This window comes from Chenopodium quinoa, unplaced genomic scaffold, assembly GCF_001683475.1.
Source record: "Chenopodium quinoa cultivar QQ74 unplaced genomic scaffold, ASM168347v1, whole genome shotgun sequence".
Lineage (NCBI taxonomy): Eukaryota > Viridiplantae > Streptophyta > Magnoliopsida > Caryophyllales > Amaranthaceae > Chenopodium > Chenopodium quinoa.
The window spans coordinates 422,587-438,909 of NW_018744693.1; the positions used below are offsets into that span (position 1 = coordinate 422,587).

Here is a 16,323-nt window from a genome sequence, read left to right on the forward strand (position 1 = left end):
GCTGGGTATTTGGGTGTATGATAATTGATAAGTCGTATAAGCTTGGAATGAGTCAATGAACCTAGTCCTCAATTGAACATGTCTTAGTTCCTTCATTGATTTGTTTTACACTTCTAAATGACAACTCTTATCGTTTTGAGAAGTTTTATCGTTTGACTTTTTGAGCACATGAACTTTTCTTCTACGACTCTACGTCCTCCATGATGTAAGCCTATATCTTAGTTTTGGACTATGACCTGAGTAATTTACGAGTAGTATTATCATAGACGCAAATGGCATGTAATATTACACAAATGAGTTTTTACTTCAAAGGATCAAATTTGATGGTGGCATTTTAATTAAATCAACAATGATTTATTAATGTTGGCTTTAAATATTACATATATACAAAATTAATCCTAATTTTTAATAAATATACTTAGTTCTATTCAACATTCAAGCCAAAACTAAAGTTTATCTTGAAATTTTATCAACAATTCGGACATCGCCCGGACACAAAACTAGATGTAACCTCATTGTAGTTTACTGGACCTGGCAAATGAGTCATTCTGGTTGGGTCTGCCCGATCTGGGTCGGGTTATTTTCGGGTTATGTCATTTTGGGTTAGCTAACATTCGGGTTGGGTATGGGTCAAGTCGATTCGAGTTTTAGGTATGACTCGGGTTGGGTATCGGGTCAAGTTCAGGTCGGGTCAATTTTGGGTCGGATATGTTCGGGTTGGGTCAATTTCAGGTCATTTATGTTCGGGTTGTTTCATTTGTGGATCAAGCTCAAATCAATAATTTTATACGAAGTATATATTTTGTTATGTTATAATAAAAACTACGAAGTACTATTTAGTTTATGAGCTTAGCTATGGTTGAAGATGAACAATTTGAGTTAATTTTGGCACAAGAAATTTTTAGTTCAATTGTAAGGTAATTTTAGTTCGGGACATTTCGAGTATTGGGTCTTTTCGGGTATTGGGTCTGTTTGGGTCAACAAACACTTTAGGTCAATTTCGGATCGGGTCAGTTTAGGTGTCAAGTCAATATAGGGTCAACTTTATTTTTGGGTCGAGTCGGGTCAATTTCGAATTTCAGATTACTTTCAAGTCAATGTTTTTGGGTCAATTTCAAATCATAAATCGGGTATTCGGGTCGGGTTACAGATCAGGATTGTCATTTCTATCGTTTAGACAAGAGAGTGTAGTGTGAAAATCGTCATTGAATAATATTTGTACAAATGTGACCTTCTCCCGTGTCCACTCTCAATCGTTCATGTAAATTCTTAAATGGACCTGGTTCACACTAATTTATTGTATACCACTAACATTAGAGAAAGTATGGTTGTTTTATTAACAAAAAAAAGGGTCACTATAATTTTAAAAAGGTCACTATGTTGAAATAAAAATCATTTTGGTAATATATAGGCCTAAATGGTTATTTTTGTAATGAAATATTTTATGTACTGATCAATATGAATAATAAAGGCCACTATGCTAAAATTAGGGTAATAACGTCGTATTTCAAGTTCACAATATTATTAAACGTTGTAGTAGTTTTAATAAAAGTTACTATGTTAAAAATAAGGTTACTATGTTAAAAATAATGGTCATTATATTCAAAATAATGTCAGTCGCGTGTGTATAGATCTCGGGTCCACAATAATATTATAGTAGACCGGGTCCACGCAAGTGTTTTTGAATCGTTCATCGCTGGCTTTACAAATTTATATTCGACTTATTTCTTTCTCTCTCTCTATCCACCTTCCTTCCTTCCTCTGTCATTACACTACTTGAAAATAAAAAAGAACCTTAGGCTACTTTATTCTTATTCTCATCGCCTGAAATCTCATCAATATCCCAAGTAATTTCTCAACCCATGTTTTTTTTTTAAATTTATATTGCTTAATTATATTAAATTATGTATTGGAAAATGAACATTTTATTTATTTTCATGTGACTTCCACAAAATATAATAGAAAAATCCGTTTTTTTTTTTTTTCATGTAAAGCTCAATGCTTTGGGATTTTGGGTCTTGATTTTACGTAGTTTGATTGCATATGGGTTTGATTCTGTTGAATTCTTATAGTTAAGAAAATGTTTGTGAATGTTCTGGATTTTAATAGATGATATAGCTGAATTGGGTGTAATTTAGAGACTAAGCAATGAATCTAGTCGTTTTTTGGGGACAAATTGCTGTTAGAAAAATGGGTATTGTGTTTTTTGGGGAATTTTTTGATTTTAAATTAATGGAATCCTCAAATTCTGTACTTTGGTGGGACCAAGTGTGATTTACATTGTCATGTGCAAGATGAAGGATATCATAATTTTTTAAAATAATTTTTAGCTTCTTTAAGATTTGAGTGTGATAATCAATTTGTCATAAAAGCCACTTGAAATAGTTCAATACTATATCTTGTATATGCTGAAGGGGTGGAACTACTTAAGCTCTGCTTTGGTGTTGGGCAAGTGTATTATTGGTTGCTTTGGAAGGTATTAGTCAGGAAAGAACGGGTGGCTCCGGACACTACCTGGTTGCGAGTCAGTCCGTGAGGTGGCTAACCCGGCATGATATTTTAAAGGGTCATACAACCGGACTAGGCGGTAATAATTTGTGGTAGTGGTTTTGAGTTTATAAAATTATAAGTAATTGAGGAAAATCGCGAGAAAATGTTCATAATAAATTGATAATGACACTCCATTTCTAAGTATGTGCTTTTTTTTAAAAGGTGGTGATGGAAGTTCGTTATGAAAAAACTAAAAAATATATGGGTGATAGATTTTAACATGGACATTGGCATGAGACATTCTTTGTAAAAGCAGCTACAATGTTCTCTTACGGTCTTACCACCATTTATTTCCGCTTACGAAGTGTGTCGTTAGTGTAATGTTAGCCTTTGTATGGTACATCTGTTGCTGTAGTTGTTTGTACTGGAGTCTTTGGTTTAGGAAGTTTCTGCTTTTAGAATTGAAGTTGCACTTGTCATTGCTTTAGAGGCCTTGTTAGAGTTTTGAGCTATATTTGATGAGATGCTGTTTTCTAACTTTTGTAGGGGGATATCATGGCACTTGTTTATCAGGGAGCTGTGCCATTGTCTATGCATACTGAGACAGTCCGATGTGAAGCTGTAAGCAAGGAGATTAGTAGCAATCTGTCTTTTCTTTCCAGTAATTCTGTTAAGAAAACTAATCCTTTGTGCTTAGACACGACGAAAAGAGAACGGTCACGCGGGTTTCGCACCATTGTTGCTGCTAGTCCTCCTACAGAAGATCCTATAGTAGCTGCGGAGCCGCTCACTAGAGAAGATCTTGTGCTATACCTTATGTCTGGATGCAAACCTAAAGAGAATTGGAGGTGGGTTTTTAGTTATTTGCTCCAATTGGAATTTGGGAACTTCTACTAATTTGTACTAGAACTGTACTGCTTTTGTTTCCCAAATACCATATTTTGAGGTTTCTAGTTATTTGCTCCAATTTGCATTTGTGAACTTTCATACTGCCTCCAAAATTTCATGTGAACATTAAAACAAATGCATATTACATCTGTTGAACGCGATCTTAAGTATTATACTATTATGCGAGTCATTCTAGCATTTTCCATAATTTTTTTTATATATAAAAAAGAGAAACGAAATAGAGATTATGATTACAGGTTATACATGTATGTGGTTATTCGTCCGACACTTTACAGTTATGCCTTACAGTCACAATTTTTAATTTGCTTTATTCTTTTTTACCAATAAACTTTATTTTCTCAGCTTCTTCTTTTTTTTCCTTTTCTTCTTGTAAAGTGTCAATTTCAGTCCATTTCCATGCATAACTACGTGAGTTATACAATGATTTGGTGCTGTGATAGCGCAATTTTTACTACAAAGTTTTTTGTAATGCATGTATTTTTGTAAAAAGGTGCAGCTCCTGTAATTCATTCTTTAGCCTCATCTTTGAGATTTCTTTCTCCCATTTTGATTTATACTGTTGTGTTCATCATTGTGCGGGGAAGAAACAAACTGGGTCATTGTTAAATAAAAATTCTCTTGTATTGTAAATTATTGCTTTGGTCATAAATGACCTTATGATTATTCTTTATGAGAGTGTTTGCACTAAATTATCATCAGAGGCAACTTTTTTGTGTTTGTGATTAACATTTGCTCTGCATGGACTTTTCTATGTTTACACTGGTGCCACTGCCAACCATGGATGGGGGTTGCAATCAAGTTGCCTTTACATTATTGACTCAACTTATTTCAAATGTTTTATAAGAGCTTTATATAGCTCCAAATCTCTAACAGACCCTGGGAGGAGGTGAGAGGGTTGGGGGCTGCCTTCTTGGGTGAAGCTTGGCTTATATAAAGTCTATTTGTTTTTTGACATGTATGATTTAATAAAGTTAAATATTCAATTTTTTTTTCTCTTTTCTGCATTTGATGCTTAAAAATGGAAATGTTTGTACCTGCAGGATAGGCACAGAACATGAGAAGTTTGGTTTTGAAATCGACACTTTACGGCCCATGAAATATGAACAGATAGCTGAGTTGCTTAATGGTATTGCTGAGAGATTTGACTGGGATAAAGTGATGGAAGGTGACTATATAATTGGTTTGAAGCAGGTAAACTTTTTGTCTGCTTGATGCTGATTATGTGCTATTCTTTATTTATTTTCCTGTCTCTTTTGTATGATACAAAGAGGAGGCCCTTGCTGAGGTGTGTTTTGGCCTTTTGGGTGGTCTATGGGTCTTGCCACTACAAATGTATGATGTGCAAAACTATCCATAAGTATTCAGACATCACATGCACACATAATGTAATGGCGGTGAAGAAAAGGGCTTGCAAAGATTCAATTGACTAGAGTGGATACAGTTTGATTTTTGATATCGATTTACAAGCTAATTGACTATAAGAAACGACTAAAAATATATTGTTATGCAAAGAATTGTTACGCTTTGATTTGACTGGTGGTGTCAATTAGAAAATTGATGGTCTGAGCTATCACCTATTCAATCATGAGGTTATTGGTTTTTCTGCACCCCAATGACCCGAATCTCCCTTTCTTCTTATCTCTAACCACCACCACCCCTTGCCCTCCCAAAAGAATCCCCCCCCCCCCCCCACACACACTTTATTGCCAGTGTACATGTTTTCTTGTAAGGGTTTCTACTATTGATTATTTATCCATTTATAAGAGTTACAAGACTTACAACTCCGTCTTTGAGTTATGACCCTAATAGAGCTGTTTGGATCTTGTTATCTGCGGCTGGAGCTTTTGAACATAGTGTGTTTGATATTGTCAGGGGAAGCAAAGCATATCATTGGAACCTGGAGGTCAATTTGAACTTAGTGGTGCTCCTCTTGAAACATTGCATCAAACTTGTGCAGAAGTTAATTCACACCTGTATCAGGTTAGTTTACATGACAGTTGTGTGTACCTTTCATAGTGATTGGGAAATTTCTTATCTTGCCTGTGACTTATAGAAGTATTTGCTGATGTCAATTATCCTCAAGGTACTACAATGCTTTCTTATTCACCAAACTGTTTTCATCTGATACACTTTGGATCCTGTCATGACTCATGATTAAATATATTGTACAATGTCATTACGGTTGTCAAAAGAGGGAGCATGACTATTTGTCTTTGTTTTGTATCGACAATGGCACGATCACTTTTAACATGTTCCCAAGATGTTGCCATAAGTTTTACTCTTATCTGATAAGAGTACTTTATGGATTATTAGATACAGGGAGGAATAGAGGATATTATGTGAATAAATAAGAAGTTGATTATTTTTTTTTATATCCTTTTTTTTTAAAATTTTTTATATCTATATAATACTAATGTCAGCTATAAGGTGAAGTATTAGAATATTAGTTCTCTGAATTCCCTTATAATAAAGTGGAGCCTACGAAGAGCTGATGAAATTGTTGGGTCTTCACTCTTCAGAGGACCTTTTCTTGCTGCTTGGGCTAGACACTTCTAGTGATCTTTTCAGAACAATATATTATCATAGTCTGTGTATTGAATTTATGATAAGAGATTTTGACAGTTGGTAAGGATAGATGAATCATGGCCTAATTTCTGTCTTCTGCTGCTTTTTTCCTCTCTTAAGTTTATTCGTCTAGGGTCTGTTACAATTCTTGATGTGAAATGAAGCAATCAGTGCATTTAGAATCTTGTGGAAGACAGGTGACAGTGTGACACTGTTTCCTCTATGCCCTTTTTGATTGAGAACTATATCTATGGTATACTAATTGCTTTCATAAATGGCAATATGATCAGGTTCTTGATATTATAACACTCCTGGCAGGTCAAAGCTGTTGCGGAAGAAATGGGGATTGGATTTCTTGGGATTGGATTTCAGCCCAAATGGAGAATTCAGGACATCCCCATAATGCCCAAGGTAATTCTGTGAATTATTTTCAGCAAAAGCAGCAAATAGATATCATGTTCTTTCTAAACTAGCAATCATGCTATGTTTATATGTTCTGTGCAGTATGCACTTTCCCTTCTTTCTTTGTTTCTGTATTTTTTCCTTCCTTTATTTAGGCCTTTATCTTTCCAACCATCTCAGTGTTTTGTATTTGCTTTTCCATTGGTCTTTTATGACCACACTTAATGATTTTTAATGTTAAGTGCTTGCACCCTGACAGTTTGTCCTTGTTCACATTTGATAATTATTTGCAGCCTCACATATCAATATCATTTTTACAACTTGTTTCCCTAATTTCTGATGCCTCATGTCTGTATATTCACGCTTCTGTTTTTCTACTTCTGTTATGAACTATTGACTGTTTTTTTGCAATCAGGGAAGATATGAGATTATGAGGAACTACATGCCCAAAGTTGGCACACTTGGACTTGATATGATGTTCAGGACATGCACTGTTCAGGTATTTGTTGCATCTTCATATCTTCTTTTTTTCTTGAATTTGTAAATGTTCATTTACCCAAAAGTTGTTTTGGGGTTGTTGGGATGTTAGAGTTGAAGAGAAGAACATATACTATTGTACATTTTCCCAATAGAAGGCTGTATAATCATTCACACTATTACTACAGCAGTACAACCTCTCACATTATTACCATCCATCAACTCATCCTATTTTGTCACTTTGAATCAATGCAATATTAATTGTTCTTAAAGATAAGAATGAAAGTTCTACATACATTAAAAAAAGGTAAAGCCAAGAGATCTACAGAAAGGGCTGATGTGATCAATGCATTAACTGATAGATCATTGATATGTGATGGAAGTTTAAAAGCTACTTGTTGAGCATTGGAGAGTAAGAGTTTTGTTGAGCATTGGAGAGTATTAGTTATTTATTATCGACATTTCAACTTTCTGAACTGTGTTAGGTGGTTTTTGCCTTTTCAGGTGAACTTGGATTTTTGTACTGAAGCTGACATGATCAGAAAATTTCGTGCTGGTCTAGCATTACAACCTGTGAGTAAAATCTTGAAGTTATATTTTTGAGATATCGTCGGATTTCTCATCCTGTTACCTGATTATTTAAATAATGGAACAGATAGCAACAGCACTATTTGCAAATTCACCTTTCAAGGAAGGAAAGCCCAATGGTTATCTCAGTATGAGAAGGTTTTTTAGATGTTCCTTATAGATCTGAGCTGATTTTTTTTTTTTTTTTTTTTTATTTTTTTTTTGGTGTCAGTCTATTTTTTTTTTTACTTTTTCCCTCTGGTTTATGTTTTTATCAGCCATATTTGGTCGGATACTGATAATAATCGTACTGGGATGCTTCCTTTTGTCTTTGACGACTCTTTCGGGTGAGTAGTGTGCCAGCATAATGTTTTTGTAATTGACATTCATTTGTGGATGCTGTGATATCTGTAGACTCATATGAACCTGTCATAGGAGCATAATATTGGGATAATATACCCACTTTTAATTTACCACTGCGCAAGTTGTGTATGCATTTGTGTAGTGAAATGGCTGGTAGAATCCATTGCATAGTAAAGGCAAAAGGACAAAGTAGTGTTTACAAAGTGCTCTACAGCTCTACTTCTTTTTCTTTTTTCTTTTTTTTTCTTTTTTTTTTTGGGATAGAAAGCTCTTGTACTAGTAACTTGTTTTTTGATAAAAGAGATAGCTTGAGGATAAAGTACTTTGTAAATAATTACTCATAGAAGATTTACATATACCCATAGTGAAAATCAGAAGAAAAAAAAAATCTAATGGCATTGAAAATGAGGGGAAAGGATCTGTAGTTCTTTTTTTAAAAAGTTTCCTCCTGTGGTTTCTGGATTATAAAGTTAGTGATTCGTGTTATTTATGCAGGTTTGAGCAGTATGTGGATTATGCCCTCAATGTTCCCATGTACTTTGTGTATCGGAACAACAAGTATGTTGACTGCAGTGGATTGTCCTTCCGGGTAAACCTCTGCCCTTTTATGATTGACTGCATTATCACTTCAATGTTTATGGTCTTTTTGTTCTGAGGTGAGTTGGGGGTGAGGGGTGTAGATGTTGCAAGCTTGGGCTAAGAGGGAATTGGTTTGTCCTTTTTATTTTTTTTAATTTTTTTTTATAATAATCTTCTTCTCTTGTAAGATGGCTGTGCAACGATATAAACCTCGGGCAATTTTTCCTCAAATTATTATTGGTTGTATAATAAGTTTTCTTATCTTTTGTATCATATTATATAGGACTTTTTGGAAGGGAAGCTCCCAGTTCTCCCAGGCGAGTTGCCGACACTAAATGACTGGGAAAATCATCTGACTACTATATTTCCAGAGGTCTGTCACTTGCATTCAAGAAAATTTTGTTTTCTGACACTTCTTGTGGTAAATTTTATTTTATTTTTTTATGTCATATACACAGTCTTTTGCGTTATTATCTTGGTTCATGTTTTCAGGTAAGGCTGAAGAGGTATTTAGAGATGAGAGGTGCTGATGGAGGACCGTGGAGGCGATTGTGTGCATTACCTGCATTTTGGGTATGTTGCATCTTGCACAATTGATTTTACTTATGAAAACCTACTTCCATATATTGCTGATAGCTGATACACTGATCCTATTTCCTAATATTCACGACGTGACTACCACTCCCCTCCCTGTCCCACTTGTATACATGCAATAACAACTTAAAATACCCACAGAAAAGTCTGGCATGTTTTTTCTTCTCATAAGCAAGTATAGGTATGAAGATAAAGCTTTAATTTTTGACCTACCAAAAGATAGATAAATAAGTATAGTTATTTTTTGAAAGGAGGGGGGGGGGGTGGGCAGATAATCTGGGAGGGGGCTTTTCTAATGTGCTTCTTTATACCTGGGATGTAATTTTGCTGGCATTTGGTGATGCCTATGAAAGCTGACCGGGAATTGGAAAGCAAAGGCTGTTGGGACTTGGTAGTTTGATGGTGGATGAGATTATGATAAAAGTAAATTGTCATATATGACTTGGAGATAACTGCAAGAAGTTGTGAGAGAGGAAGAGAGTTGTATGCTAAGTATTGGGGGCACTGTTGAGTGTTGACTATTAATGCTGACAATATGACACCAACCGCTGGGAGGATTGTGACTCCGAAACAAGATCTAGTTGTCTAATAGAAACTGACTGATATCATAATAGTAATAGGCTGGAGCTCAGAGCATGTGTGTGATAAGTGCTATCAGCCTATCACTGACCAAAGTTTTTTTTTTTTTTTTTTTTTTTTTTTTTTTTATTTATTAAATAGCAATTTCCCTCAAGCAAAGAATATTTCCGAAGTATATACATGCCTATATTCATTCTTCAGATACATTTAAGTTATAGAATTTTTCTTTGGTAATACAACAACAAAAACTGATGTGGTCATCATCAATTAACCAGCAGCACAGCATGAAATCTAGATCTATTTCACTCATCTTTGAACTTGCCATTATTAGTTGAGGAGTTGTTTCTGAAAGACATTTGAGACCTCTACAAAAATTATTCTAATAGTGGTAAGAGAATACAACATGAAAGAGCAATGGTGAGAAGACATTTCCCCATTTAAAAGCAATAACAAGAAGAAAGAAAGGGTATTAACACATGGCTCGAGGATGGGGGTGGAGGATGCAAACGTAGATCCTTAAGTACTGGAAGTTGCTAACAAGGGTCATGTGCTTAATGTGCTCCAGCCAAGTTAGATGACTTAGATCTATCATGATCACACTAACTAGTTTAATCAAGCTCTGTGCTTCTCTAAATAACATCTCCTGACATTTCATTCATCATACATATATATGTAAAATGCTGTAACAATAGTATAGTGTTTCAAAATTTGAATTGACTTTAGGAGTTTAGGTACTGATTTGCATGTTTTACCTGATATCTATACGACTATAAGTATGTGATGTATATTGTGGTATATGCTTTTAATCAAATGCGTATGGTAGGTGTTGGTTCTATTTGGAGGTGTTATTGCATACAGTCTTTCATGATGACAAAACCATTATAATATACTAGTTTTGTACCCGTGCGATGCCCGGATTGTTTATTGAATTTTAAGATAAATTTTTAATCTATATGTCAAATTTTAAAACATATCATTGATACAAAATTAGTTAGGGATTGATGTGTTTTTTGTGATGATTTAAACTATATAGTAGGCATGTAATGACTAATAATAATAACATTGGTGAAAAACATTTTTTGACCCGTAACCTGAAATAATAACCCTGTCCGAAATGACTCGTGGCCCGACCCGATTGACAGGTCTACACATAGTAATAAAATTATATTAGATTGTAAAGTATATTGTTTTAATTGATTAGAATATACTACCTCCGGTCCAATTTACTTGCAACAAAGGAATATTTTATGTCTCACAAATAATACCCCTTTGTTGCGAGTAAATTGGACCGGAGGTAGTATTATAAATAATGGATGTGGTGCATTTTGAGCTAATTCCTTTGCTCCAAAAAAATACAAAAAATAAATTTATATGATAATTTATGAGAGTTATAATTTTTTTTAATAAAATTATAATTTAATTTGTACATATGAAATATTGATACTTTATCGAAAATAAAAATCTAAATTAATAATTTTATCCTAAAATCTATCCAAATTTGATTGAAAATATAATTCTAAATTTACTTTTTTATCCTACAAATTGAATTCTATACAACTCTATCCTACGTGGCGTGACACTTGGCGAAAAGTTGGAACGCCAAGTGTCGCTATCTCGTTGCCTGGCTAAAAGTTTAGTTTTATATATTAGTTATATGATTGTTTGAGATACCAGCTGTAATGAATTTAACATCTATCAATGTCAGGTGGGTATATTATACGATGAGGATTCCTTACAAAGTGTCTTAGACATGACATATGATTGGACAAACGAAGAAAGGGAGATGCTGAGAAACAAGGTACTGCCTTTACCATCAATATCTATTCTTTAACATAGCATCAGGGATCATCATAATAGCCTACTAGGAGGCTAGAAGGCTAGAAATTCTACTTTAGGTCGCTTAACCATGTATCAGCTAATGAGTACAGTTTCCTATCCTGTCTTGTGATTCCTCAATTCCTCAGTCATAATTGAAGTTTCTGGGACTTATGGTTGAAATGATGGGGATAAAGTACGCAGAGAGTGGCTGCCTTCTACTGGGAAACATACCTACTTTTCTTTTAATATACTGGGGCTCTTGAACATTATCTATGTATGATGGGTTGATTTTGACTTTAAGTTTTTAGGAGTTGAATGTGAAAAGTTTTTCCAAATTATGTGTATCATTAGATGGAGAGTCTTAGCTCTGACCTCTGAATTTACTGATTAGGTACCGAAATTTGGGCTTAAGACTCCGTTTCGCGATGGATATGTGAAACATATTGCGGAGGATGTTTTGAAATTGGCAAAGGTAAGCTGGCTACATTTTTTGTTTTTTTAGGCACACCATTAACTACTACTTTTTAAAAGTGTTACAATTTGACTTTTTTCACTATTTACATAATGGTTTTGATTTGATTATTTTACTCATTAAAAAAAAACAAATGTTATTGTATAATACATTGTTGGATTCGTCATAATATATACAAGTACTTTCATAATATCAATTTTCCAATAATTTACTAACTTTTATTTTGATAAATTAATAGTCAAAGTCGTGTCTCGGCATGCGTATTTAGTCAAACTGTAACACTTAAAATAACAGAGGGAGTACTATAAATTTTCTTATATAACTTTATGAACTTCTTTTCCTCAGGATGGTTTAGAAAAGAGGGGCTTCAAGGAGACTGGATTCTTAAATGAAGTGGCTGAAGTGGTCAGAACAGGTATTTTAGTTGAGAATAAAACTCAAGTTAATATGTATATCTATTGCTATGCTAAATTTGTAACATTTTTCTAATTTTTTAGCTAATCACATTTAGAACCTCAAATTCATTTAAAAAATATGTGTTCAAAATATTTAATATGACTATAGTCTTATCTTGTATACTTGCGCATTAATCTAATTGCAATAGACGCTGTTATCTTGATCAACCTTTTGTCCGATTTTATTTGCTGATTGTGGGATGTGTTGCAGGTGTGACCCCAGCTGAGAGGCTCTTAGAGATGTACCATGGAAAGTGGGGACAAAATGTGGATCCTGTATTTGAGGAGCTGCTTTATTAAGGTACGGAGTAACTTCTGTCTTTGCGGATAGGGTAGATAGTTTAAGATTTTACTTTATTGCCTGGAACTGAAGTTGATTCCAGTGTCTTCCCTTGTATGTTTGGAAAGTGATATAAGCTTAGAGAATAAGAAATAATTCCTGTCCTTCCGTGCCATTGGCCTCTAAGAAATACATTCCATAATCATTATTCGTCTTTCTTGCTGTCCTTTAAATATATGTTTCTCGAGGTACCATGTATAAGCAGTCCATCAATTGCTCTTAGTCTTGAATGATTAAATCAAGTTAGTACTATATGGAGTATATTTTACCTGATATTGTAAGCTTTGATTTGCTATGCTTGGACAGGAGCTGACATTCTTTAACGAAGTACTGAAGTATTTTTCAGCATCTGGCTTGCCCTACCGGTAAAGGATATTATGGACATTCTTCGGTCACTTTTTGATGAATAAAGGCTTATATAAACACTCCAGCAAATTAAAGTGCAACTCTGATTCTCTGCCCTTATAAGAATTTTGAGTATATAGTTCTCAATTTTTGTTCATCGGGCAATAAGTTTTTAGGATTATTGTAGGTCTGATCTAAGTTGCTAACGGAGCCAGCTCCATTGCAAACAATTTAGCATGATGATTTACAGATTTACCATAACAAGATTTTGCCAAGCTTTGTTACTCGTGCATGGTCGTCCTAACTTTCTAATGCAAGTCTTCTAACGAATGTTACATGTTAGCTGTATTTTGCACTGTCAGCTAAATTTGCTTCATCCATTGATATCTCATTAAACTCTTTTGGATAAAAACTTGTTCTTCATACCTCGAATGAACTACAATAAAGCTTCAACCTTTCTTTTCTGTGTAAGCACGTCGGTTTTAGAGTTTAGAGAACTGCCAGCCTCATTCTATTTTCAAATGCAGTAGAGATTAGAGGCCAATGGCAGTGTAAAAGACTAAGGTTGCTATTCTTGCTAACTGTCAAGGTTAATACTCCCTCCGTTTCGAATTACTCGCAACAATTTCCTTTTTGGGCCGTTACACATTACTTGTAACAATTTTTTTTTCCATTTTTAGTAAGTTTTTTAGGGTAAAATGACAACTTTACCCTTACTTTTATTTCTAACTCTAATTAATTTAAACACTACACTTACATTCTAATCTAATTATCATAACCTAAACATAATCTAACCATTCCCACCAAAAACTAATCATATTCCATCTACATTCATCTGATTTCTCTCATCTCCTCAACTACCCCATTGAATGTTCTTCATTCAATTGCCCTCGATCATGCTGCCCAAAACTCTTATTTTCTGGAGAATTCTCCAGATTCTCTTCTTAAACCCTAGAGTTCCTCCTTCATTTTTCTTTTTCTCTCCTCTTCGTTCTCTACTCTCTCTCCTCCATTTTCTCTCTGAAACCCTAAATTTGAGTCCCTGCATTTTCTGGAAAAATGAGTTCCCAAAAAAACAAGAAACCATGTGTAAAACCTTCTAAGAACGATGATCAATCGACTATGTACATTGCTAGGCGTGGATCTGGAGTGCTCAAGCCTGTGCGGAGGTGTTCATCTTCGTTTTCGAGGTATTCTGGTGGGAAAATAGGGGCTAAGTTGCTTTTTTCGTCCAGCGACGAAGATGAGTCGGTGGTTGTTGCAGATCCACCACCCCCCTTGGCTGTTGTCGCGGCGCCTGTCCCAGATCTGAAGGTTTCCACTAAGGAAACTGTCGACGAGGTGGGTGGGGGGAAAGAGTCCCCTGAAATTGTTGCTGGAAAGAAGGAGGAGACGCCTCCGGCTGCTGAGGAAAAGGAGGGGTCTCCTAGGGGGCTGAAACGCCGCTCTGTCTGGCTCGATGACTACAGCGACTGGGATCCATGTTACATGGCCTATCTCAGGAAGCATTACCCTAATGACTTCCCCCCTGATCTCTGAATTTGCAGCGTAATTGTAATACCCCGTATTTTTATGTATTTTTATAAAATATTTAAGTATTAATAAAATGTATTGTCAAGGGCTCAAGTATTTTAATTAAATACTCTAAAGGGTTAAAGTATTTTAAATATAAAGTTTTATAAAAGTAAAATATGTTTTGGGCCAAACATTTATCAATTATTGGGCAATGTAAATTATTCCTACATACTCTTATTGGAATAACCCATTTCAAAACCTATAACTTAAGCCCTATCCCATAACTCAAGCCCACATTTTTATAAGCCCAAATTTAACCCTACACTCTCTACTCTATAAATACCCCATGAATCCCCAAAAATTTCCCACACAAAAAGGTTAGTCTTATTTTCTCTCTCCTTTATTTTATTAATTTGTGTAATTATAATTATTGATTTATGGGTTTTGATTTTATTGTTTGAAATTAATTTAATTAGTATCAAATTGTATTTTGATGATTGAACTTTATAATTTTCAGATTTTGTAAATTTTATAACCTAGGGTTTTTAATTATTGAAAATCATGATTTTAGGGTTTTTATGAATAATTGATTTAGGGCTTTTATAGTAAAAATGTTTTGAAATTTTGGTGATTATAACTACTTATTAGTTTAACTTAATTCCAGATTATTTTGAACACGTAAATTCATGTTTTAATTATTAGATTTCCGTTCGTTAATATTAATCTCGTTTTAATCCCAATCAGGTTCTAAACTCCTCCGATTTTGATAAAAAAAAAAGTAGTGTTTTTCGAGTGAAAACAACGTTTTAAAGAAGTTTCACTACCTATGGTAATGTGTACCACCCTCTCGTGGCCAAATTCAGCCTCTAAATACGATTTTCGAGCAGTTTTTGATTTTTAACGAAGTTTTTTTTTATGCTTTAAATTTTATCTTTGAGTTTAAAAGGGGTAAGAGATAATTTAATGTTTCTATGGATAATTTAAGTATAAAGATGTATTTTGATGAAGTTTTAAAGGATTTTTGATTAGTTTAAAATGTTGGAATTTTATTTAAAGTAGTATAATTGTGATTTTTAATAAAAGGGTGTGATTATCCATTAAAAAGGAGTTTAATTAGGGGTTTTTAAATAATTTTCAGATTATTATAAGTTATTTAAAGTGAGTTTAAGTTGCTGGAAATTGTGTATACAAGGGTAATTAATATAGTATTATTGTCCCTTTATGTAGGAGACTTGGTTCGAGAATTGTTGTAGAGTACTCGGTTATTTTAAAAGCTTATTTGAGGTACGTACGCGTACTTAGCATATTTTGGTGATGTAGAATCATGCTAGGTTTGATTTCAATTAATTACAAGTAGTATCATACTAAGGTTTATGTATGGAATTGTCAATTTATGATGTTTGTGGTTGAATTGGGAAGCATGAATTATTTGTGATGGTTATAGATTGGAAGATTATATTTTGGGCATGTGTTTGAACCACATTTTTATTTATGGCATGTTAGAAGGCATGATTAATTAAACTACATGTTTAATTACGTTTGGAATATTGAAAAGGAATTTTATTATGGTTCAAATAATTTTTATTGATGCTTTAAGCATGAGGAAGGAGCTATATAAGTGTGTCTATGTACACAAGGAATAAATTGTATGTTGGTGCCTTTGTGCACTTAAGGTGTTTTTAACAACGAGGGATAGGATTTTTGGCGCATTATGCGTTTAAGGTGTCTTTGACACTGAGGTAGAATTAAAAAGGGTTCAACAATAAATAATATGTGGTCACTAATTATTCAAGAATTAAATTGGTATGTTTGTTTGATTGAATAATTATTGTTGATTGACTTATTATGCTTTG

General features: G+C 34.0%; 1 protein-coding gene across 2 annotated transcripts; it reads left to right on the forward strand.

Moving 5' to 3' along the window:
- Positions 1-1,695: 1,695 nt before the first annotated feature.
- On the forward strand, positions 1,696-13,297 carry LOC110702432 (glutamate--cysteine ligase, chloroplastic-like). 2 transcript variants are annotated; one of them, XM_021880135.1, is made up of 17 exons: positions 1,696-1,847; positions 3,037-3,338; positions 4,440-4,590; positions 5,272-5,379; positions 6,283-6,375; positions 6,782-6,865; positions 7,348-7,416; positions 7,499-7,569; positions 7,689-7,757; positions 8,269-8,362; positions 8,636-8,725; positions 8,845-8,925; positions 11,231-11,323; positions 11,735-11,815; positions 12,161-12,230; positions 12,482-12,571; positions 12,917-13,297. In XM_021880135.1, exons 2-16 carry the CDS (start codon positions 3,046-3,048, stop codon positions 12,568-12,570), a joined length of 1,536 nt encoding a protein of 511 aa, XP_021735827.1. In that variant the 5' UTR covers positions 1,696-1,847; positions 3,037-3,045; the 3' UTR covers position 12,571; positions 12,917-13,297. The 2 variants fall into 2 exon arrangements, with proteins under 2 accessions (XP_021735827.1, XP_021735828.1); XM_021880136.1 differs by lacking the exon at positions 1,696-1,847 and adding an exon at positions 2,338-2,587.
- The last annotated feature ends 3,026 nt before the right edge of the window (positions 13,298-16,323 follow it).

Coding starts and splice junctions, on each gene's coding strand:
- LOC110702432 (XM_021880135.1), top strand. CDS start 3,046: ATGGCACTTGTTTATCAGGGAGCTGTGCCATTGTCTATGCATACTGAG. Junction 5,380..6,282: donor TTAATTCACACCTGTATCAG/GTTAGTTTACAT, acceptor CACTCCTGGCAG/GTCAAAGCTGTTGCGGAAGA. Junction 6,866..7,347: donor TCAGGACATGCACTGTTCAG/GTATTTGTTGCA, acceptor TTGCCTTTTCAG/GTGAACTTGGATTTTTGTAC.